Here is a 26292-nt window from a genome sequence, read left to right on the forward strand (position 1 = left end):
TTCTACTGCCAGACTATACTCCCAGACCTATTTTATATTTTATTTGAAAACAGGGCCTAAGTTGCTGAGAGCCTCACTAAGTAGCTGAGACTGGCTTTGAACCTGTGCCATCCTCCTGTCTCAGCTTCCCAAGCGCAGAGATTACAAGTGTGCGCCACCATGCCCGGCTAGGGCTGAGGATATAGCTCAGTGGTAAAGTACATGCCTATGCATGGTTGAGGCCCTGGGCTCAATCCCTAGCACTTAAAAAAAAAAAAAAAAAGAATGTGGATCTTTCATACTGTTTTCATGAAAACAGGTATCCCAGTTAAAATCCTTGATGAATAGCTATCATTTAAATAATTGCCAGATTATTTTTGTCTTAATGATCTTAAATAAACCCCCTCTCTTTTTTGTTTTACTGTCAGATTTATACTTTTTTTTGGTGCCAGGGGCATCTTGCCTCCAAGTTACACCCCCAGCCCCACTTTATTTTTTATTTGGAAACAGGGTCTTGCTGCATTGCTAAGGGCCTCATGATGTTGCTGAGGCTGGCTTTGAACCTGTGATCCTCCTGTCTCACTCAGCTTCTCAAGTATTGGGATTACAGGTGTGTGCCACTATGCCTGGCTGGATTTTATACTCTTATCCTTGAGTTATGGCAGAAACAGTTATTCAAATTACTTCAGACATTTTTGTATATGATTAAACAAGTAAAAATATTAAGTTCTGGTAGATTTTTAAATGATCCTGCTGATAATTTGAAATGTGGCTTAGAAAAAATATAAATGGTGTTTTGGATAGGGAAGACAAAAAACAAACACTCTGAATCGTTGTTCTAAGGGACAGCCAGGTTTAGTGGAGACTAATTGGCTGGTGTTCTTATGCAGGTCATTTGGCTTATCTGTCCTGGTTTCTTCATCTATGAAAGTGAATATATATATATAGTTTTTTGGTTAAAAAATGCCATGGCTTCGAGGACAAACACACACATACATACTCTCTCTCGGGGGAACTGGGCTGATGAGATGTGAGATGCCTTCTGTCTAACTCTGAATGGCAAGCCATCTGGATCCAATGGTTTGCTATGGTATATGGTATAATTATGGTACTAATTTGTGAGGATGGTACAAACATTCTCATTTACATTACAATGAACTGGTGATAAGTATTCACTAGAATGTGTGGGTTTTTTTTTTTTTTTTTTGGTGGCACTTGGGGTAGAACCCAGAGGCTTTCTATCTCTGGGTTATACTCCCAGACCTATTTTCTATTTTATTTGGAAACAGGGTTTCACTAAGTTGCCAAGAGCCTCACTAAGTAGCTGAGGCTGGCTTCGAACCTACGCGATCCTCCTATCTCAGCCTCCCAAGAGTGGGGATTACAAGCGTGCGCCACCATGCTTGGCAAGACTGTTCAATTTAAGAGCTGATTTGTAGCCAGGCATGGTGGCGCACGCTTGTAATCCCCGCGCTTGGAAGGCTGAGGCAGGAGAATGGCGCAGGCTCGAAGCCAGCCTCAGCTACTTAGTGAGGCTCTCGGCAAGTTAGTAAGACCCTGTTTCCAAATAAAATACAAAAAAGGTCTGGGAGCATAGCCCGGAGGTAGAAAGCCTCTGGGTTCCACCCCCAGTACCACCTAAATAAATAAATAAATAAATAAATAAAAGCTGATTTGTAGACTAATATATTAAAAATACCATATACATAAAACAAGCCTCTCTTGCTGTTGAACATTATATATAATTTACCTAAAATAAGCACATGACACAGTTTTCACTTTGTGATTACAAAAAAGTTAAGATACTCTTTTAATTGTATTGAAAATATAATTTAATTAAGGTTGTTTGAAGCATCTGTCTTCATATGACAGCATTAGAACACTTTGGTATAAAGTCATCTCAATTTATGATTATTTGAATTTATCTACTCAAAATTAACAATAAGATCTAAAACTGGTATAATTAAGATTAGTATTTAATGAAATTTAAATAAATTTAAGCCATAGTTAAAACCACTGCAGGATTCATGAGTGACCTCAGGAAAATGTCCATGGTAAAATCAAAAGAATGTTGAAGTTCTTCTGCTACTCTTAGGATGTGTTTATAATGAACTAATCTCTTAGTCTACAGTTTAAGTTTTTAAGGAATTGTGGTTTGGTGGTTCAAAAATGCATTGTACAAATTATTTTCTAATTTTCTTAGAGAAAATCTTGCAAAGTAAATTAAATATTTGGAAAAAAATGTTATCCTTAAAATATTCTAGGAAGAAAATAACCATAACCTGATATCAAGCAGGCATTATGTAAGGCTGATCTGTCCTATGAAAAAATAAAACAGTATAACTTACTATATGTTACTTTACACCAATGCTTATGTCTTTATTCAGCCCTTCCATTTTATTATGCTGATAGGATTGGAAATCTAAAGAGAAAGCTTTAGGAATGACACTTATTTGATGAGTAGCTCTGATTTTTTATAGCACTATCTCCTAATAATAACTTGACTTCAAATTAAAACTGAGTATAGTTCTCCAGAAATTAATACAAGCTGAAGTATTTTGAAGCCATTGATATTCTCAAACAATCATTTGCTGCTTTTGTGCATGTAATCTCATTAGAATCCTATAATAATTGAACTGATGATTGTTAATAGACAACATGAGCAGTGATTTGGGGATAATTATTCATTGTTTCATCTTTGAATACAATCTTCACTATCCAGTGGCACAAACTTATGCTGAAAGAAGACAGCAACTGGAGATAGAAACAGTACCATGCAGTCTTTGGTGGATGATCTCTTGTGTTTTTCTTAGTTCTTTGTATCAAAACAACTCTTCATGAAGATGGATTAAGGTTGGTCTTGTATACAAGCTCTGCGTTGTTCACGGCTCAGCACTGATCCATGAACTCTCCCCATGTGTTCTCTGCAGCCTCACAGGTTCTTGTCATTTGCCCTATGGTCCCTGCCTGGTTCTAGAGACTGGTCCACCTCTGCTCTGAGATTTTGTAGACCCATGTAACTGAGGACCTGTCAGACAGAGATGACATCAGAGAATAATATTAATAAATTGTCTAGATTTGGTAATAAATAACAAAGTTTATATTTTAGGGATTTTTGCTCATTATCTTTGGACTTTATTTTTGGAGACTGGGAATACGTTTTTATTTGCCAAAAAACTCCATGTTTACATATTTTATCCCATTAAATCCCCCCCTTCTTTGTAATAGTAGAGGTTGAATTCTGGGTGCTGAGGTATACTCACAGCCCCCTTTTTAATTTAATTTTGCAGTGCTGAGGATGGAACCCAGGGCCCTTCTGCCTCTGGGCTACACTCCCAGACCTATTTTATATTTTATTTGGAAACAGGGTCTCACTAAGTAGCAGAGGCTGGCTTTGAAACTGTGCGATCCTCCTGTCTCAGCCTCCCAAGCGCTGGGATTACAATCATGCTCCACCACGCCTGGCTCATAGCTCCCTTTTAAAAATTTTGAAATAAGAGTCTCAGGAGATTGCTTAGGCTGGCAGTGGAAAATTAATTAGGTGGTATTAAAAAAACAGCAGAAGTATAGAACTTCTGGTCTTTTCCAGCAATTAAACTCTTTTTGTTATAGTCTATCTTCCAAAATGAAACTAAATGCAAGGAGATAAATGTAGGGGAAGAAGAGAGAGAGAGAGAGAGAGAGAGAGAGAGAGAGAGAGAGAGAGAGAGAGAGAGAGAAGAACGAACCCCTCAACAAAGGCAGGTTCTTAACCACACAGCAGCAAATTAAGAGCTGAGGCCCCAACCATACCTGCAGATCCCCTTCCAGGTCTGGCGTGATGAGGATACTCAACTGCATATGAGCGATGATACTGTGTATCTGGCTAAAAGAAAAGATGGGCATGTCTTATAATGCAAATTCTCAAAAAGCATGATACAAGCAGGTCTATCAGGGAAAACAGTGAAGTTGACAAGAGTGCAAAAGGGCATCATCTGCCCACCGTGGGGGAAGCTGGCTGAGACTGTGCTGAATTCCTGGTAGGAAATCAGAGGTTAGATGCCCACCAAGACTGTAGAGTGTGTACATTCTGCCAAATGTGATGGCACATGCTTGTAATCCCAGTACTTGAGAGGATCACAGGTTCAAGGACAGTCCCAACAACTAGTGAGACTCATCAACCAAGTAAAGCCCTGTTTCCAAATAAAAATAAGATTAGGACTGGGGGTATAGCTTCAAGGTAGAAAGCCCCAGAGTTCAATCCCCAGTGGCCCCCCACATCCTGAACTTTATTAATATGCCTTTAAGAAAATCTTAGCATTTATAAACCCATATAGTTTACTATTTCAATTAGCTTCCAAGTCTCTTTAATGTGGTGCTGACATTTATTTATTTATTGATTGATTGTGATACTGGGGATGGAACCCAGGGGCATTCTAACTCTGAGATACACCCCCCAGTCCTATTTTTTTATGCTTTATTTTGAGGCAGGGTCTCACTAAGTAATGGAGGGCCTCACTAAGTAGCTGAGGGTGGCCACGAACCTGAGATCCTGTCTCAGCCTCCCAAGTACTGGGATTACAAGTGTGTGCCACCATGCCCAGATGGTGCTGACTTTTAAACAGAATTCTCCTTTTTAGTAATAGTGAAATACCTATGACTTTACCACATATTGACATTTAATTTTCCATTATTTTCTGCTTTATGAAACTCAATCATTTCAAATATACATCAAGGGATTTGCAATGTAAAGACGTAACTATTAAAATTTGCCATCCTTTTGGGGCTTCTGGAATAATATTAATTAAAAACCCCTCAATTCCCTGTCAGAGCACTGGAATTAGGAGATTTAGGAAATTTTTCTTGGTAAGCCCCCCACTCCCTCTTATTCTAGAGACTAGGGTTCAGCAAACTTACTTTTTGTAAAGTGCCAGACAGTTAATATCTTGGGCTTTGTGGGCCATATGGTGGTGGTTTAGTGACTCAGCTTTGCTGTTGTGTGAAAGCAGCTACAGACTAATGAGCCTGCACTAATGAAGATTTATTTACAAAAACAGGTGGCAGGCAAATAGCTCATGAACTGTAGTTCACTGACTACTTCTAGATGAACGCATCATGAGCAGAGTATTAGTCTGGCAGCTCCAGGCCCAGGACTCGGCTCACTTTTTTTTTTTTTTTTTTTTTTTGTGGTTCTTGTGGTGGAACCCAGAGGCTTGCTGTGGTTCAAGGGTGCTGAGTTGGGGTCAGTGAGCTGCGGACACCACCAAGCTGGAGCTGTATAGGACACAGGCCCCAGGCAGTTGGGTGTCACCAGTCACCTGCCTGGCTCTCCAGCTCTTGCCTCACAGCAGACGAGGTGGGGCAGCACTCCTGACCCACAAGTGGCCATCAGTGCACGGCCCCCAGGCTTCCAACAAGGCTTTTTTATTTCCTGTTATGACACTGCATCCTCTTCCTTGGCATCTGCGCGCGTGAGCCTGTGCACATGACTGGCTAATGCTTAACGAAAGCAAAGTCCCGAGGAGGGAGCATTGTCTCTGGCCAGAGTACCCCTTGCTCTTAGATATATAAGCTATTATTCTTTTGGTAATGATTCTATACTAATAGCTCCAATGATGTAAAATGGGATCCCAAAAAATTAGGACTGTGGGAGAAGTTGAGTCCGTGGAAGATAAATTTTCTAGTAATATGTCTGAGCCCTCAGACTTTCTTTGCATTGCTCCAAGCTGTAATAAAACATAGTCAGAGTTCAGGGGCTGGAGAGGGGCTGCAAAGTTCTTTTCGGCCTTTCCGCAGGCAGTTCCTTTAATCTACAGATTAGCTCCTGTATCTCAGCACCGTCTCTGCCAGAAGGGGAGGCTGCAAATTTGCCCTGTCTCCAAACACAGGCTCCTACCTTTTGCTTCATCCCCCAAGAGGTGTGAAATTGTTTCTCTGGAATCTGGGCCATTTGCTTCTCTTTTAGAGATGCAAATAAGCCTTTTCCTGGCCTTGGCTTAACAAAAGCCTACCTTTGTGACTCAGCAGCAGGAGTAGGAGCTAAAAAAGTACTTCTAACAAATTGTAAAATCCCAAAGTCTGCAAAAAAAAAAAACTGGCTTCAAGGTTATTTATTAAAGAACAATTACAGAAATCAAATCGCCTGTGTCATAATGTTTTTGGTCCTGTCTACTAACTGTACTATAAGTATTGCCTCATAGGAGATGGCGGAGCAGACAGGACCGGACAGATTTCCACCGCAGCCCTTTAGATCATCATAAATGCACACGGCTCGGACCTTGCTAGACAGAGGAGGGCATGGACTAAGTCCTAGGAATGGAAGACTCTAAAAGGGTTAAAGGGGATCCTAAAGGCTGAATTTCTTCAAAAAGACTTTTGGGTGTGACTCCCACCTTTCCGGACTCTGGACTCTGCCCCCTAGGGCTCACCTGTGAGGCCAGAAATCTGATCTCAATCACAAAGCAAGGTCCCAGACAAATCTTAAACTGTGATGCCACAGGTCCTCCTTTTATCCTGTTTATCCTGTTTACACTTCATGCCTCACTATTGTTCTTTGGTATTTACACTTTGCCACTGGGATAAAGGTATAAATATTGGTTATGAAAAATAAAACTCCATCAATTGCACGAGAGGCAGTTGTCTGTGTCCAGTCATTTTCAGATCTCTCTCTCTCCCAAGTCCTGGGAAAAATCCCCACGTTTAGTGCCGAACAAGGACTTGAAGGAGTTTTAGTTGGCCAGAGAGGGAAATCGCTGCAGAGAGGCCTCTGCAGAACACAGCCGTATCTCTTTGCCCACTTTTCAGGAATTAAGTCCTGAACGGATTTAGTGCCCGACTGAGCTGGTCTGTCACACTGTTACGTGCTTAAAAGTAAAAGCTAGGAATGCCCAGTAAATGGTAAGGCAGGGTCAGCACCTTGGGAAGGTTAAACACGTTGGGAAGACAGCCCTAACTCACCCACCATTCCTCCTCTGTCTCATACACAGCAGAGTAGACGGAAGTCAGACTCATCCCATGTGCACTGGGGCTTAGCATTTCTTTTTTTCATGGTACTGAGGACTGAACTCAGGGGAATCCTACCTCCAAACTACACCCTCAGCCTTTTTTTTATGTTTTATTTTGAAACAGGGTCTCACTAAGTTGCGGTGGGCCTCACGAGGTTGCTGAGGCTGGCTGTGAACCTGCAATTCTCTTGTCTCAGCCTCCCAAGTACTGGATCACAAACATGCGCTATACCAAGCCTGCTTGGAGGTTTAGCATTTCTGCTTCTGCTCAGAAATATCTAGATTAAATAGTTTGTAATTTATGCATAAGGCATTTTACCAGCAAAATAACAATGGGGGCCAGCTAGAATTTCAACAGAATGTACTTAGGATGTTACTTTCATCATCAGCCTTTATTCTTGGAGTGAAGCCACTAGATAAACTCTTGTTTGCCAAATAGTACTTTCCCCCAGTTCTTTCCCAACTATCAAGAGCAAACAGGAAGCACATTGCTACCAAAAATGACTGAGTCGTGTTGGGCCTGGAGAAGAAGTCGGGCAGCAGGAGCCGCTCCTGGGGCTGCTGGTGGTTCTGCTCATCCACCACCGCGCTTCGTGCCCCACTGGACTCGCCATGGGGTTTCTGTGGAGGAAGCAGAAGTCACAGAAACAGTTGAGGCTCTGGCAGGAACTGCAGCAACTAAAAGCCCAGCAGGTCCGAGCCCACTCACACATCAGAGCTGTTTGTTCTCTTTACAAAATAGAGTATAAATAGGACTGAGCACAAATCCCGCAGTTACTGCCCATGGCCTTTATAGTAAGCACACGGGAAGGCAATATGAAAGAGACACACCAGCTGGAAGTGGGTAACATCCACTACTTGGGAGGCTGGGACAGGAGGATCCCAGGTTTGAAGCCAGTCCCAGCAACTTAGTGAAACCCTATTTCCAAATATTAAAATAGGGCTGGTGTTGTACCTGGGAGGTAGAATGCTTCTGGATTCACTCCCCAGCACCTCCCCCTGACTCCCCCAAATAAGAGACATACCGGTTGCCTTGGTGGTGCCATGGTGCTCAGATATTCTACTTCAGTTGTGCCAATAGGTGGCAGAAGATTATTTCGACTCAGGGGCATTGGCGAGGGAGAGGAGAGTGTGTCTGTTGCTCCAGGGCTGCAAATCCACCAGTGGAAAGCACAAAGTTGTTAATGTAAGTAAAATTATTAGAAGCCAAATAAATAAAGCAGATAAATGTGCACAGAAAACTTTAAACAACCCATGTGTTTACATAAAAGGACCTCAAAGAATTTTGGAAAACTAAAATGATTTTTTTCTTTTCAATTATTTCAGATGGAAATCTTCAGCTAACTCGACAGGAAGATGCAGTATCTCTATCTCATTAAAATTTAACCCTATTAAAAGTTTTTGTATTGCCGGGCGTGGTGGCGCACGCTTGTAATCCCAGCATTCGGGAGGCTGAAACCTGGAAGATCGCGGTTCGCGGACAGCCTCAGCTACTCAGTGAGGCCCTCTGCAACTCAGTGAGACCCAGTTTCAAAATAAAGAATAAAAACTAGGGCAGGGGGTGTAGCTCGGAGGTCGAATGCCCCTGGGTTCCATCCCCAGACCCGCAAAAAAAAAAAAAAAAAAAAAGTTTTTGTATTGATGCTGGGTGTGGTGGTACATGCTTATAATCTCAGCATTTGGGAGGCTGAGACTCGAGGATCGTGGTTCAAGGACAGTTTCAGCTACTTAGTGAGGCCCTCTGCAACTCAGTGAGACCTGGTTTCAAAATAAAGAATAAAAAATAGGGCTGGAGCTGGGCGTGGTGGCGCACGCTTGTAATCCCAGCATTCAGGAGGCTGAGACCAGAGGATCATGGTTCGCGGCCAGCCTCAGCTACTTAGTGAAGCCCTCTGCAACTTAGTGAGACCCGGTTTCAAAATAAAGAATAAAAAATAGGGCAGCAGGTGTAGCTTGGAGGTCGAATGCTCCTGGGTTCCATCCCTTGACCTGCAAGAAGAAAAAAAAAAAAATAGGGCTGGGGGTGTAGCTCAGAGGTATTCAGAATGCCCTTGGGTTCTATTCTCAGTGCTGCAAAAAAAATTTTTGTACTGGATTTAAACCAATGGACAACACATCATACAACTAATTAATGGTGAGATTCTAAACACATACTTAGATCACATTCAACTTAATTCTGTAGCTGGGTGTGGTGGCGTATGCTGAGACAGGAGGATCACAGGTTTGTGGCCAGCCTCAGCAACTTAGTGAGGCCCTCTGCAACTTGCTTAGACCCTATCTCAAATTAAAAAAAAAAAACAAAATAGGACTGGGAATATAGCTAGAAGGTAGAACACCCTTGAGTTCAATACCAGTTACACAAGAAATATAAAAAGTAAATAAAAATAAGACAAGGGAGCCAGATGTGGTGGTACATGCAACTTAGACTCTTTCAAAATAAATAACAATAGCCAGTTGGGTGTGATGGCACACACTTGTAACAGCATTTGGGAGGTTGAGACAGGAGGATCGCGGTTCGAGGACAGCCTTAGCTACTACTTTAGAGAGGCCCTTTGCAACTCAGTGAGACCCTGTTTTAAAATAAAGAGTAGAAAATAGGGCTGGGGTTGTAGCTCGAAAGTAGAATGCCCCTGGGTTCCATTCCCAGTACTGCAGAAACAAAACAAACAATAATAATAATAATATATAGTAGTAGTAGTAGTAGTAGTAGTAGTAGTAGTAGTAGTAGTAATAGGGCTAGGAGTGTAGCCCAGAGCTAAAATGCTCCTGGGTTCAATCTCCAATACTGGAAAAAAAAATTCTCCACATAAAATTGATTAATTTTACCATAGATTCCAGACATTCTGCTTTTGAAACCTACACTCGAGGGCCTCTGATGATTTCTTCCACAGGTCTTGGTGTCCCAGTGCGTGAATGGCTTGTGCTGATTGGATGAAGGGTTCGCGGTGGGGGGTTACGTCTCCTGGCAGACTGCACTGTATATGACAATGGTGTACTAAACTCCGGGGCTCGGTTTGGCCAATTTCGGGTTGAAAGGATGGTACTGGACCCAGGCCTCATAAGCAGCTTGTCATCAAGGTCTCTAGTGGCCAAATGAGAAACCAGAAATGAAATAAAGATCATGATGTTTTATAGAGGAGAAAAGAGCAAAGCAGAAACTTGGGTAAGTTAGCTTAGCTTCCAGGTGATCTGGAGTTCAGGGTGAGACTATGTTCTTCAAAGGAGGGCATTATTTCCATTATAAACATCATTCATTAGAATGGAGACTTAGGAAAGCAAGTCCATTATTCACCTGCCCTCAGTCACTTGTTCAGTCACCAGAGAAGACAACCTGAAGGATACCTACTGGAAAAGCTTTCCAACTCCTCCTATAGGGACTAGGATGTAGCTCGGTGGCATAGCGTCTGCTTTGCAGGTGTAGTGCTCTGTGTTCAAACCCTGGTTCCAAAAATACAACAAAACAAAGCAAAACAAAACCAAATCCTACTATAGTTGAGACTATTTATTTATTTATTTATTTATTTATTTATTGTGGTGCTGAGGGTGGAACCCAGAGGCTTTTCTACCTCTGGGCTATACTCCCAGACCTATTTTATACTTTATTTGGAAACAGGGTCTCACTAAGTTGCTGAGAGCCTCACTCAGTAGTAGCTGAGGCTGGCTTTGAACCTGTGTGATCCTTCTGTCTCAGCCTCCAAGAGCGGGGATTACAAGCGTGGGCCATCATGCCTGGCTAGTTGAGACTTTTTTTTGTGGTACTAGGGGTGGAACCCAGAGGCTTTCTACCTCCGGGCTATACTCCCAGACCTATTTTATATTTTATTTGGAAACAGGGTTTCACTAAGTTGCTGAGAGCCTAAGTAGCTGAGGCTGGCTTCGAACCTGTGTGGTCCTCCTGTCTCAGCTTCCCAAGCGTGGGGATTACAAGTGTGCGCCACCACGCCCAGCTTGCTAGTTGAGACTTAAAAAAAAATTATAGCCGGGCATGGTGGCGCACGCTTGTAATCCCCGCGCTTGGGAGGCAGAGACAGGAGGATCGCTCAGGTTCGAAGCCAGCCGCGTGCGCTGGCTTAGGAGACCCTGTTTCCAAAAAAGAAAATGTAAAAATAGGTCTGGGAGTGTAGCCTGGAGGTAGAAGGGCTTCCAGGAACCCCAGTACCACCCAAAAAAAAAAAATTATATATTTATTTTTGGCCAAGGATTGTCACCAGAAAGACAAAGACAAATACTGCTACTTAGAAGCAGCTGTGGCACCAATGTGGCTTCCACTGCAGAGATTAAAGTGCTGGGCTAGCCGGGTATGGTGGCGCACGCTTGTAATCCCCGCGCTTGGGAGGCTGAGACAGGAGGATCACACAGGTTCAAAGCCAGCCTCAGCTACTTAGTGAGGCTCTCAGCAACTTAGTGAGACCCTGTTTCCAAATAAAATAGAAAATTGGTCTGGGAGTATAGCCTGGAGGTAGAAAGTCTCTGGGTTCCACCTCCAGAAACACACACACACACACACACACACACACACACACACACACACACACACACACAGTGCTGGGCTAGCTGGAACCTAGAGGGGGATCTTGCGCTCAGGGTCATTAGAAAGCTGGGAACAGGCCTTGTGCCGCCAGGGGCAGGAGACCATGGTAGGTCCTTACTTGCACGAACAACTGAGAAATAACAGCTCTGCCCTCTCATAAATACTGTGCCTGAACAGCAGCCTAAAGACTGCTTTACAGATTTGACGTTTTTCTCCAATTGTTGTTTATTTAAGGCAGACAAGAGGAAGTCCGACTATTCCAAGTCTTTTAAGAGACAATATACAGTGAAATGGAATGACAAAGAATAAAGCAGACCTACTCTGCTGCTCGTTCCTGTGGCTTTCAGCAAGTTCTTCAACCTGTCAGGCCACTTGGATACACCTAGTGCAAAGTATGCCTTGAAGTTTGGAGGACTTTGAAGGGAGAATGCTATCCAGGAACAGGTCTCAGCCTTGAGAATTACAAGACGCCTTTCAGACCAACCTGGCTTGCTGACCACTGAATTTTTTTTTTTTTTTTGGTACTGGGAATTGAACCTAAAGGCATTCTACCTCCAAGCTACACTCCCAGCCTGATTTTCTTACTTGGAAACAGGGTCTCACTAGGTTGCTCAGAGCCTTGCTAAACTGTCAAAGCTGGCTTTGAACCTGTGATCCTCCTGTCTCAGCCTCCCAAGTACTGGGATTACAAGCGTGCGCCACCATGCCTGGCTCCTTTTTTTTTTTTTTTTTAAATACACGTCTTCACTACTTTCTCATTACAGAAAGTTTGGACTTTAGCTGCCCTGTGTTCATCTTTATTTGTTCTGTGAAGTTCTCATTAGGGATTCTGGGTTCAGGTCATCTCTAACCTGGTGATTTGTAAATCAGCCTGTAAATATGACCTCTTTTCCTACTCTGTGCTCCACTGCTGTGAAATCTGTCTTTCAAATTCCTAAACTAAATATGTGTTTCCCTTCTGAAACTAACATTGCTGTTAGAAGTGTTAAGTGATACTATTTTGGGAAAAGGTATGGCATTATTTTTTTACGAAATTAAACACATACCTATCACTCATTTACTTCTAGATATTAAGCCAAGAAAAATGTAACTATAATCCACAAAAACCTGTGCAAGAATATTTATATTGCTTTATGCATAATAGCACAACCTGGAAACAAGCCAAGTGCTAACAGGCAAGTAGGTAAATTGTGGTGTATTTTTGCAATGGAATACTACTCAGGAATGGAGCAGGTTATGTAAAAACATGGATGAATCTTAAGAACATGACATTGAAAACTGCCTACAATGTCCCAATGTTCATTACTCTCTAATCATAGCATGGCCTTTTTTTTGTGTGTGGTACTGGGGTAGAACCTGGGGCCTTCTACCTGTGGGCTATACTCCCAGACCTATTTATTTATTTGGAAACAGGGTCTTGCTGAATTGCTCAGGCTGTCCTTCAACCTGCAATCCTCCTGTCTCAGCCTCCAAGTACTGGGATTACAAGTCTGCACCATCATGCCTGTCTAGCATGGCCTTTTTTAATTTGAGAAGATTGTCACTGATCTTTGATCACAAGCCTGTCTTACTATAGCAAAACCATTCTGTTCTCTTTCCTAAGTATCTTGTGTTTTCCCAACTCCAAGCCTTTCCTCACACTGTTCTTCCAGCCTAAAATGGTCTTGTTCTCTGCTTATCTGAATTGTTACCTAAACTTTCCCACCAAAACGCCATCTTCTTGGAGCTGCTGTAGCATGCACTCTGGGTAGTACTCACGTGGCACTCAGTCACAAAAATACCCTATATGACTGTCTTTACTATTGTGAGTCTTCTTTTCCAGCTATCAGTTCCCCAAGGGTGGAGAACCATGTCTCCTGGATATTTTACTCCCCAGGTATCTCTGTGGTCGTTTGACAGATACTCAGAAAGGCATATGGACTGACTTTGCTTTCCCTTTATTTCTCAGTGATCCATTTAAACTCTGTAGTCTGTTAAAATCTAATACTTCTTACAGGAGCTTGTCCATGAGGGAGAGATTTCTTGGCTGCAGAGGCATCCCATGAACCAAGAGACCATTCACATTTGGCTGATGACCACTTGCTTGACAGATGCTCATCTACATGTCAAAAGATGTTACTCATTGTTAGATGGTGAAGATACCTGCTTGAATTCCCAATTTTGCCCACAGTAAGTAGTTCCAGTCAGGTCATTTACATGGTTTCCCCTGTGCCTTCACTTTTATAACATCTTGGCCAGTAGCCCTAACTGAGGCTCCAAAGTATACTCTCAAGAGGACAGGGTCCTTTTCTTTCCTCTCCACTTCTTTTTCTTTTTTCTTTTTTTTAGGGGATACTAAGGATTGAATCCAGGAACATTCTACCTCTGAGCTACACCCTCAGCCCTATTTTAGTTTTTACTTTGAAACAGGATCTTGCTAAGTTGTTGAGGCTGGCGTTGAACTGTCCATCCTCTCTCAGCCTCCCACGTACCAGGACCATCGGTGTGCACCACCATGCCTGGCTTTTCCTCACCATGTCTAAGTGACAGCAAGTCAAGGACACGAGATCAACCTAAATAACCACTCTTATATAGAGGAGAGAGGACCTTGATTATTGTTGTTGTTGGTTACATTGCGATTGAAAATAAAATCAAAATAGGAAAATCACAAATTAAAATACAGAATAAGCCAGGCAAGGTGACACACATCTGCAATCCCAGTACTTGGGAGGCTGAGAGAGAAGGATGGCAGGTTTAAGGTCAGCCCCAGCAACTAAAGACTTAGCAACTTAGATTCAAAATAAAATTCTGCTGAAATTCCATCTAACCCCAATCGGAATAGCAATCCAATCATCAAGAAGTCAAGAAACAATAAATGTTGGCAAGGATATGGGGAAATAGGAACTCTTCTACACTGTTGGTGGGTTGCAAATTAGTTCACCATTATGGAAATCAGTATGGAGATTCCTCAGAAAATGGAATGAATCTACCATTTTGGTCCTGGGTATTCTTCCAAAGGGCTGAAACCAGAGAACTACAGTAATACATGCATACCCATGTTCATGGCAGCACAATTTACCAATTTACCAATAGCCAAATTATGAAGCAAAATTCAGGGGTCCATCAACAGATGAAAGGATTGCAAAACTATGGGAAACATACACAGTAGATTTCTACTTAGCCATAAAAAAGAGCAAAATTATGTCATTTGCAAGAAAATGTAAGGATCTGGAGAACATTATGTTAAGTGAGATTAGCCAGTCACAGAAAGTGAAGGGTCATATGTTTTTTCTAATATGTATAAGCTAGGGAGTAATTGGGATACTAGAGGGACTCCAGATAATGGAGGAGAAACCTCAGTGGATCCAAGGAGGTGGTCTAGGGGAAGGGAAGGGGGAAAAGTGAGGTTCATTAGTAGAATTACTACCATGTGTACATATATGAATATACCAATATCAATCTCAGTACTTTGTTTTGGGAAGAGGGAAAATGGGGAGGTGGGGGAGCCCACCAAGTGCTGTATGCATATATGTCACTGTCAACATTATGATGTGAGACTATAATGTACCAATAAAAGCATATTAAAAATAAAATGAAGCCGGGTGTGGTGGCGCACGCTGGTAATCTCAGCATTCGGAAGGCTGAGACAGGAGGATCGCGGTTCATGGACGGCCTCAGCTACTCTGTAAGGCCCTCTGCAACTTTGTGAGACCCTGTTTCAAAATAAAGAATAAAAAAAAGGGCAGGGGGTGTAGCTCAGCGGTTGAATGCCCCTGGGTTCCATCCCCAGACCCGCCCTCCCCAAAAATAAATAAAATAAAAAAATAAAATAAAATAAAAAGGCTAGGAGTATAGTTTGGAAGTAAAACATCCCTGGGTTCAGTCCCAGTACCCCTACAATTTTATTTACATATATATAAAGAATATATTTTACATAGATGTTTTTACATATATTTATATATATGTATATCTATATAGCAACAATAGAAAATAAAATAAGGGTGAACTCATTAACTTTCATCATCACACAATCCTGGAATCTGTTCAGATCCATCCACCCTTTCCCTTTCACTACCTCTGGAGCATTCAGCTCTAAATCCCTACCCCCTACCCTCATTTTTTTGAGATACCATCTTGCTTATGTTGCTCCTGGTCTCAGACCCCTGGGTTCTAGTCCCCTTTGGACTTAGCCTCCTTACCTAAAGCCTAGACTGTTTATTAGGAGTTAGTCTTCTTGTAGTGTTAGCAGGTTTTTTTTTTTTTTTTTTTGAACTGGTAATGCCACTCTAGAGCCCTGTTTGTTTTCTTTCTCAGGTTGTCAGTGCCTTTTCTGGCCATATCCTCCTCTTCCATAGGCTGTGTATATTTGTATGTATGTATGTATTTTTATTTATTTTTTATGATATTGGGGATTGAACTCAGGAGCATTCTACCTGTGAGCTACTAATTTTTATTTTTATTCTGAAATAGGGTCTCACTTGCTGAGGCTGTACTCGAACCTGTGATCTTCCTGTTTCAACCTCCCAAGTACTGGGATTATAGGGGTTGTGCCACCACACCTGGCTTTGTATATATGTGGTAAGTAAGTAAATACTGAGAATGAAACCTAAGGGTGTTCTACCTCTGAGCTACAACTCCCCACCCATCCCTTTTTATTTTTTACTTGTTGAAAAAGGGTCTCATTAAGTTGGTGAGGTTAAAGCCGGGCATGATGGTCCATGCTTGTAATTCCAGAACTCCGGAGGCTGAGGCAGGAGGATCACAAGTTCATGGTCAGCCTAAACTTAGTGAGGCCTTCTGCAATTTAGTGAGACCCTATTTCAAAATAAAGAATAAAAAATAAGCTGGGCGTGGTGGCACATCCTTGTAATCCCAGGTTCATGGCCAGCCTCAGCTACTTAGTGAGGCCCTCTGCAACTTAGTGAGATCCTGTTTTCAAAATAAAAAATATAAAATAGGGCTGGAGGTTAGCTCAGAGGTAGAATGCCCCTGGGTTCAATCCCCAGTATCACCAAAAAAAAAAAAAAAAAAAAAAAAAAATAGGGCTGGGGGTATAGCCCAGGGGTAGAATGCCTCTGAGTTCAAGCCCTAGTACTGGGGTGGGGTGGGGGGGGAATGTTGCTGAGGGTGCTATGGTATGTTTTTCTTTTTTCAAGAATGTTTGAGGAAGGTCGGGCATAGTGGTGCACATGTGTAATCCCAGCATTAGAGAGGCAGAGACTGGAGGATTGCAGTTCGCAGACAGCCTCAGCTACTTAGAGACCCTTTGCAACTCAGTGAGACCCTGTTTCAAAAAATAAAGACTAAAAAATAGGGTTGGGGGTATAGCTCAGAGATATAATGCCCTTGGGTTCCATCCCCAGTACTGAAAAAAAAAAAAAAAAGAATGTTTGAAGCTGGAATGTTTGAAGCTGGGCATGGTGTTGCATGCTTTTAGGAGACTGAGACAGGAGGATCCAGGTTCGTGGACAGCCTCAGCTACTTAGTGAGGCCCTCCACAACTTAAACCCTGTTTCAAAATAAAGAATAAAAAATAGAGCTGGGGTGTAGCTTGGAGGTAGAATGTCCCTGGGTTCAATCCCTAGCACCACAAAAAAAAAAAAAAAAAAAAAAAAAGAATGTTTGAATTCACCTTTCTCCTTCCTTTGATCATTAACAACTAGAACCATGTAGTTAACTACTCAGGGCTAAGACTATAAAGTACAACCAGACTAGTTAATAGTGCTTGGTAATCACCAAAGGAATTAATTGGCTGGATTTATCCCCTAACAGGTAGAATTTAACCTTTGCTGATTTTATTTTTAAATACCCTTTTTGTAAATCCAGCTGCACAATAACTGGCCAATAAACCAAAAAATCTTATAACTAGAACAGGTAGTAAAACTCATGGTTGGTGAACATGGCCAAGGATTTGGGTTAACCCCCCATTTTTTTATATTTTTGTTACAGTAATGCTAGGAAACTCACATGGGAAATGGGAGTATGTAAATTGTTACATAGGGATGAGACCAAGCTCACTGGCCTCCTTCAAGAAATGCCTGTCTTTGTTCACACAGTTAGTTACCTGACCTAGTTTTCTCTCACCTTTTGCTTGCCTTTCACATCACAAGGCAAGGATATCAAGAGATTCAAATGTGAGGGAAAAAACAACAAAGTAAGTTGAGTTAACAGAAAAAGAGGGCAGGAGGCCAGGCATGGTAGCACACGCTTGTAATTCCAGCATTTGAGAGGCTGAGACAAGAGGATCATGGTTCGTGGATGGCCTTGGCTACTTAGGCCCTGTTTCAAAATGAATAATAAAAAATAGGAATGGGGGTATAGCTTGGAGGTAGAATGCCCCTGGGTTCCATCCTCAGTACTGATAAAACAAAAAAAAAGGGCAGGAATCAAAAAGGAGGATGAGTTCAAAGGACAGAATGCTAAGGCCACGGGAAATATGAGGTTCATCTCTCTTTTCATCATAAGGATTCTTCAGAGTAACTATAGGCTGACCACCTACTATATTGTACAACTTATAGATGCCTCTTCAAAAGAGCTCAAAATTACTTAGTAACCCTAATTTGCTCTTAAATTTTTCAACCTGAAACTGATCAGTGCTAAGTCACTGGGTTATCATTATTAACACAATTATATTGAAGGATACCAACTTATAAATAATGCAATTAAGACAATTTGGAGCAGATTTCCTCTGGCATGAACAGTACTAGGCTCTGACACATCCCCCTGGGGCTTACCGGGTTTGAGGTGATAGACAGCACCTTTGACTGTGGCACTCGAGGTAACACCAAAGGATGTGGTTCACTCAGCACGCAGGGACTTTCCGAATCCGGCCTGGTAGTTGGAACATTACTCTCATCATCTGGGGAAAGGAACAGAGTCTTTTATGGGAGGTCTTCTGACCCATAGCAAAAGGACCATAGAAGGTTTCTTAAGAAGTCATAACATCAAGCAAGGTTTTACTCTTGTTTGCAGTTCTATCTCATACCATCTGCATGGTTCAAAACTGCTCAAATCAAAGTTTGACGTGGTGATGCCTCGTGGTACCCAGCAAGAAGGAAAGCAAAGATCTCTAGACTGACTTTTGGAGTTGACGGAAACATTTTACATTTATGTTGTCCAGTGTAGTGGCTACAAACCACATGTGGCTACTGTGATTGAAGAACTGATTTTTAATATTTATTTGTTGTGTTACTGGGAATTGAACCCAGGGATGCTCTATTACTGAGCTATATCCCCAGCTCTTTTTTATTTTGAAGCAGGGTCTCACTGAGTTGCTGAGGCTAGCCTTAAATTTGCAGTTCCCTTAACAGCCTTCCAAGTCATGAGATTACAGGTATGTGCCACCACACTCAGCAATTTGATTCGCTTATTTATTTTTGTGATACTGGGGATGGAATGCAGGGGTTTTTCTACCTCCAGGCTATACTCCCAGACCTATTTTATACTTTATTTGGAAACAGGATCTCACTAAATTGCTGAGGGACTAAGTAGCCGAGGCTGACTTTGAACCTGTGAGATCCTCTGGTCTCAGCCTCCTGAATGCTGGGATTACAAGCATGCGCCACCACACCCAGCTTTTATTCACTTTTAATTATTTTATTTTTATTTTTATTTTTTTGCAGTACTGGGCATGAATCCAGGAGCATTCTGTCTCCGAGCTATATACCCCTGGCCCTATTTTTATATTCCTTATTTGAAACAAGGTCTCACTAAGTTGCAAAGGATTTCACTAAGTAACTAAGACTGGCCACAAACCTGTGATCCTCCCATCTCAGCATCCCAAGTACTAGGATTACAAGTGTGTGCCACCACACAGGCCAGCTTAATTCATTTAAATTTGAATAGAAACATGTTGTGACTACTCTTGGACAGTGTTGCTCTAGGAGAGCCTTTAGGGTTTGTGTGTGTTTATGTGTGCTATGTGTGTATGTATGTATGTATATATGAATGTATATATGTACATTGAGCCCAGAGGCATTCTACCTCTGAGCTATATCCTCACCCCTTTTCAATTTTTGAAACAGGATCTTATTAGGTTGCTGAAGTTGGCTTCGAACCTGCAATCTTAGCCTCCCAAGTACTGGAATTCCAGGCATTCACTAAACACAGTTAAACTTCAAATTATTAATCTAGACCTAAGTTCCCATAGGTAAATAGAAAATAGAAACCACTGTTAAAAGTCACTTTTTAGCCAGGCATGGTGGCACACACTTAAAATTCTAGTACTCAGGAGGCTGAGACAGGAGGATCACAAATTCGTGACCAGCCTCAGCTACTTAGTGAGGTCTTCTACAATTCAGTGAGACCCTGCTTCAATATAAAAAATTTTAAAAAGTTGGGCGTGGTGGCGCACGCTTGTAATCCCAGCATTTGGGAGGCTGAGACCAGAGGATCATGGTTCGTGAACAGCCTCAGCTACTTAGTGAGACCCTGTTTTAAAATAAAGAATAAAAAGTAGTGCAGGGGGTGTAACTTGTAGGTCGAATGCCCCTGGGTTCTATTCCCAGACCTGAAAAAAAAAAAGAATAAAAATATAGGGCTGGGGGTATTATTTGGAGGTAGAAAGTCCCTGTTTAATCCCCATTTACAGAAAAAAAATTACATGATCTAAGCTGGATGTGGTGATGCACACCTGTAATCCCAGTACTAGGGATGCTGAGACAGGAGGACTGCAAGTTCAAGGACAGCCTCAGCAAGTAGTGAGACTCTCATTAACCTAGTAAGACCTTGTTTCCAGATAAATAAAAATTGGGCTGGGGATATAGCTCAAAGGTAGAATGCTTCTGGGCTCAATCTCCAGTACCAAAAAACAAAACAAAACAAAACAACCCCCCCCCCAAAAAAAAAACCCACCACATGATCTTCCAAGCATGGTGGTATACACCTTTAATCTCAGTACTTGGAAATCTGAGGCAGGAGGACTGCAGATTTGAGGCCAGCCTGGGCAACATAGTGAGACTCTGTTTAAAAAAATAAATAATAATAAAAAGGTCTGGGGATGAATAAAAATATAAGTTGCACGATCTATAAGGTAACAGGCAGGCAGTATCAACATGACCAGATCTCTAAAGACCAAAAGTTAGAATGAACAGATCAGAATATAAAACTAAAAGAAGAAACTAAAAATATGAGGAACAAGCCATCACAAAAGCAACCAAGCAGATTTTTAAAAGAGCATGATAAAACTATAAAGAGAAGCCAGGCGTGGTGGTGCACGCTTGCAATCCCAGTACTTGGGAGGCTGAGACAGGATTGCACAGGTTCGAAGCCAGCCTCAGCAGCTTAGTGAGGCTCTCAGGATTGTAATGAGACCCTGTTTCCAAATAAAATATAAAATAGGTATAGGAGTGTAGCCTGAAGGTAGAAAGCCCCTGGGTTCTATCTCCAGTAAACACACACATGTGTACGCATGCGTGTGCGCGCACACACACACAACACACACACACACACACACACACACACTTATAAAAGAGAACTAAATCATTCTGAATTCAGGGAAGCAAGGAAATAAAATAGAAAATATGAACTAAACAGTAAAAACAATGGATTTTTTATTCTGTAAGTTATACCTTAATTTTTTTTTTTTTTTTTTTTTTTGTGGTACTGGGGTTCCTGGAAGCCCTTCTACCTCTGGGCTACACTTTCAGATCTATTTTATATTTTTATTTAGAAACAGGGTCTCCTAAGCCAGCACGCGCGGCTGGCTTCGAACCTGCGTGATCCTCCTGTCTCCGCCTCCCAAGCGTGGGGATTACAAGCGTGCGTCACCACGCCCAGCATACCTTAATTTTTTAAAATGGAGAAGTAGCCAGGTGTGGTGGCGCAAGCTTGTAATCCCAGTGCTTAGGAGGCTGAGACAGGAGGATCACACAGGTTTGAAGCCAGCCTCAGCTACTGAGTGAGGCTCTCAGCAGCTCAGTGAGATCCTGTTTCCAAATAAAGTATAAAATAGGACTGGGAGTATAGCTTGGAGGTAGAAAGCCCCTGGGTTTCATCCCCAGTACCACACACACACACACACACACAAAAAAAAAAAAAAAAAAAAAAAGAAGTAAAATCACAAAAATGCCCTTGATACACTGACTAAAAATTAAAAATTGAACATTAAGTACTGATCAGACTGAGGACAGGAACTCATGTCTTGATCATGGCATATGAACTATACAGTCAGTTCAGATGATTTGGTTTATCTAGTGAAGGTGAAGATGCATATGCCTGTGACCAGTTTAACTCCTTGGTGTATACCCTCAAAAAACCTTTGCATGTATGTACTAGGAAGAATGTCACAATATCATTGGTTTTAATTGCCAAACACTGCATTTTCTTATGTCTAAATCACAATGGAGTTTTAGCTCTTCTTTTCTTTTTTTTTGCAGTACTGGAGATGGAACCCAGAGGCCTTCTACCTTTGAGTGATACCTCCAGCCAGACCTATTTTTTATTCTTTATTTTGAAACAGGGTCTCACTAAGTTGCAGAGGGCCTCACTAAGTAGCTGAGGCTGGCTGCGAACCCAGATCCTCCCGTCTCAGCCTCTCAAATGCTGGGATTACAAGCGTGCGCCACCACGCCCGGCTTTAGCTCTTCTTATCATCAGTAATGACTACAAAAATGAACTCAAGGAAACCACATGTTTCTAAGTAAAACCAATATGAACTTTGTTCTTCATTGTTTCCAAATCATTTCCATTATCATTGATTTACTACAGTTTCATTCAGAGAAGGTACATCTTTTCACTTTTTTTTTTTTTTTTTGGTGGTACTGCAGATTGAACCCAGAGGTAGTCTACCTCTGAGCTACATCCCCCACCCTGTTTTTAAATTTTGAAACAGGGTCTTGCTATGTTGCTGAGGGTTTTTCTAAATTGCTGAGGCTGTGAACCATCTACTATCCTCCTATTTCAGCCTCTCCAGTACTAAGATTACAAGATTGGCACTGAACCTGGCTGAGAAGGCACATCTATCTATCTATCTATCTATCTATCTATCTATCTATCTATCTATCTATTTTTGTGGACTGGTAATGAAACCTAGGGGCCTTCTACCTACGAGCTACACCCCCAGCCCTAATTTTTATTCTTTATTTTGAAATAGGGTCTCACTGAGTTGCAAAGAGCCTCACTAAGTAGCTGAGGCTTTTTAGCTTCTCGAATGCTGGGATTAAAAGTGTGTGTCACCACGCCTGGCTTAAGGTGTATCGTTAAAAAAAAATTACCAGTGAATCTTGTTTTCTGGAACATTAGCAAATTAGTGCTGAAAATAAGGATAGTAATAATTTAAGTATTTTCTTCCATAATTTAGATTAAAAATCTCTTGAAGCCAGATGTGGTGGTGTACACTTATAATCTCAGTACTTGGGAGGCTGAGACAGGAGGATTGCAGGTTCAAAGCCAGCCTCAACAACTTACTGAGGCTCTCAGCAACCTAGTGAGACCCACACTTACTTCCTTCCTTCCTTCCTTCCTTCCTTCCTTCCTTCCTTCCTTCCTTCCTTCCTTCCTTCTTCTCTTCCTTCTCTCTCTCTTTCTCTTTCTTTCTTTCTTTCCTTTCTTTCTTTCTTTCTTTCTTTCTTTCTTTCTTTTTCTCTCTCTCCCTCCCTCCCTTCCTTCCTTTTTGTGGTACTGGGGGTGGAACCCAGAGGCTTTCTACCTCCGGGTTTACTCCCAGTCCTATTTTATATTTTTTATTTGAAACAGGGTCTCACTTAGTTGCTGAGAGCCTCACTAAGTACTGAGACTGACTTTGAACCTGCGTGATCCTCCTGTCTTAGTCTCCCAGGCGTGGGGATTACAAGCGTGAACCACTATGCCCGGAATGAGTCCGTTTCTAAATAAGAAAACTGGGCTGAGAGTATAGCTTGAAGGTAGAACGCCTGGGTTCAAATCTCCAGTGCCACCATCCCACAAACCTGTTTTAACTAAAAGTTAAAATGATTATAAAGATAAGTTACAGAGACAGAGGGTATAGCTCAGTGGTAGAGTGTTTGGCTAGCATTCACAAAGCCTGAGTTCCATCCCTAGCACCACAAAAGATTGAAAACTCAATTTATAAAAATAAGTGATTAGCTAAGTGTGGTGGTGCATGCCTGTAATCCCAGTACTTGGGAAGCTGAGACAGGAGGATCATAGATTAGCAACCAGCCTCAGGGCCCTTTAAAGCCCTCCATATATATATATATATATATATTTTATTTTTTTTATTTTTATTTTTTTGTGGTACTATGGATGAAACCCTGGGGCATTCTACCTATGAAACAGGGTCTCACTGAGTTGCAAAGGGCCTCACTAAGTAGTAGCTGAGACTGTTGTGAACCGTGATCCTCCTATCTCAGCATCCCAAATGCTGGGATTATGAGTTTACAAACAACGTCCAACTCCCTCACAATTTAGTGAGAATGTTAAAAAAAAAAATGGCTGGGCATGGTGCTTGTAATCCCTGCTTTTGGGAGGCTGAGACAGGAGGATTGCACAGGTACGAAGCCAGCCTTAGCTACTTAGTGAGGCTCTTAGCAACTTAGTGAGACCCTGTTTCCAAATAAAATATAAAATAGGTCTGGGAGTACAGGGTAGAAAGCCTCTGGGTTCCACCCCTAATACCAAAAAAAAAAAAAAAGAAGAAAAAAAAAATGCCAGGCCTGGTGGTGCTTATCTATAAGCCCTATACTTGGGAGGTTGAGACAAGAGGATTATGGGTTTGAGGACAGCCTCGGCAAGAAGTGAGACTTTTATAAACCTAGTGAGACCCGTTTCCAAATAAGAAATAAACTTGGGCTGGGGGTGTAGCTTGAAGGTAGAATGCCTTGGGTTTCAATCTCCAGTAACATACATATACGCACCAACCCATCTCTGAGCATGGTTGTACACACTTTTAATCCCAGTACTTCGGAGGCTGAGGCAGGAGGATCACAGGTCAGAGGGCAGTCTCAGAAAGTAGTGAGACTCTCATCAATCTAGTAAGACCCTCTCTCAAAATAAAAATAAAATAGGCTGAGGGTGTAGCTCAGAGGTAGAATGAATGTCCCTGGGTTCAATCCTCTCACACACACACACACACACACACACACACACACACACACACACACACAGCTGGAAGTGTAGCTTGGAGGCAGAATGCCTTGGGTTCAAACCCCAGTAATCCCCAATAGATAAATAAGTGATTATGTTTAGTCGGTTTCATATAATTTTGAGTTTTAGTTGACAGACTAACCATAAGTTATCACAAGTTGTCATGTGGTTCTGTTGCATATGAATACCCTGTGGTTTAGTGGGGGGGGGAGGGGATCCAGGGAGGGTGTAGGGGTGGTGGTGGTGGGGGAGCGTTGTAGTAGTCTTAGGACTTCATCTGCACCAGCACTTGGAAGTTGGCTCTCACAACTACCCAGCTGGTCTACACAAAGCCCAAAAGGAAAGAGCCCTTTTTCCAGACTTCCAGATATTATAACAAACAAGTAATAGTCAACCCTTACTGGGTTTCTACATATTCCAGGAACAACCCTGTGTTCTTTCATGTAATTTGATTATTCCTTAACCTAATGAGATAATAGTAATATACTCATTTTACGGATAAAGAAACTGAGACACTGCTAAGCAAATTCCCAAGGGTCTAATGTTAGCAGCAGTCAAACAAGTTGTCTAGCAACAAAATATATGCTTTTAACTGTTCTACTATACTGCTTAAGGATAACATCTTAGAGCAGGAGCTGGCAAACTAAGACCCGCAGGACAAGTCTGGTCTGTTGCCTATTTACTTGTGATAAAATACACATGACAAAAAATGGACCATTTTAAAATATATGATTTAGTGGCACTGATTATGTTCATGATGTACAGCCATTATCACTTTTTTTTTTTTTTTTTTGGTGGTACTGGGTTCCTGGAAACCCTTCTACCTTTGGGCTACACTCCCAGACCTATTTTATATTTTTTTATTTGGAAACAGAGTCTCTTAAGCCAGCAAGGCTGACTTCGAACCTGCGCGATCCTCCTGTCTCCGATCCACCTGTCTCTGCCTCTCAAGCGCGGGGATTACAAGTGTGCGCTGCCACCACGCCTGGCCCATTATCACTATTTCTAAAACTTTCCATTGTCCTACAGAGAAATCTTATACTTGTTACCACTGTTTTTGTAAATGCAGTGGTAACAAGTTTATTCTTATTGTTGTATGATATTCCAGTATGAATATATCATACCCCACTATTGATGAACATTTGAGAAGTTTCTACTATGTTTTCTAGAAACACTTGAACTTCTTGTATAGTTTGTGTGTGTGTGTGTGTGTGTGTGTGTGTGTGTGTGTGTGTGTGTGTGTTACTGGGGATGGAACCCAGGGGCCTTCTACTTCCAGGCTACAACCCGCCCTATTATTTTATTTCATTTTGAAACAGGGTCTTGCTAAGTTGCTGAGGCTAGCTTTGAACCTGTGACCCTCCTGTCTCAGTCTCCCAAGTAGGAATTATAAGCCTGAACCACCATGTCCGACTAAATCATTTTAAAGAGAGTATTAGTCCTGAACTAATGGTGGCGCACGCTTTGTAATCCCAGTATTTGGGAGCTGAGACAGGAGGATTCAGGTTCATGGACAGCCTCAGCTACTTAGGGCCTTGGCAACTCAGTGAGACCCTGTTTCAAAATAAAGAATAAAAAATAGGGCTGGGGATGTAGCTCAAAGGTAGAATGCCTCTGGGTTCAATCCCCAGTACTGAAAAGAAAAAAGAGAGGCCAGGCATGGTGGCGCACACTTGTAATCCTCACACTTGGGAGGCTGAGACAGGAGGATCACGCAGGTTCAAAGCCAGCCTCAGCTGGCTTCAGAGACCGTGTTTC

General features: G+C 41.9%; 1 protein-coding gene across 6 annotated transcripts in view; it reads right to left on the minus strand.

Moving 5' to 3' along the window:
* Window positions 1-2933: 2933 nt before the first annotated feature.
* The window catches only part of FAM149B1 (family with sequence similarity 149 member B1), a gene marked incomplete at both ends in the record, with an annotated part of 59068 nt that continues 35709 nt past the window's right edge, over window positions 2934-26292 (minus strand). For 4 of the 6 annotated variants that reach the window (XM_080694263.1, XM_080694264.1, XM_080694261.1 and 1 more), the window contains 7 exons: window positions 2934-3007; window positions 3772-3844; window positions 7458-7583; window positions 7988-8111; window positions 9823-10044; window positions 13488-13591; window positions 18207-18331. In XM_080694263.1, coding sequence (XP_080550389.1) covers window positions 2934-3007; window positions 3772-3844; window positions 7458-7583; window positions 7988-8111; window positions 9823-10044; window positions 13488-13591; window positions 18207-18331 — 848 coding nt within the window. The remainder of the gene's footprint in view (window positions 3008-3771; window positions 3845-7457; window positions 7584-7987; window positions 8112-9822; window positions 10045-13487; window positions 13592-18206; window positions 18332-26292) is intronic. The other 2 variants (XM_080694262.1, XM_080694260.1) reach the window with 1 other exon arrangement.

This window comes from Muscardinus avellanarius, assembly GCF_963383645.1.
Source record: "Muscardinus avellanarius genome assembly, chromosome: 4".
Classification (NCBI taxonomy): Eukaryota; Metazoa; Chordata; class Mammalia; order Rodentia; family Gliridae; genus Muscardinus; species Muscardinus avellanarius.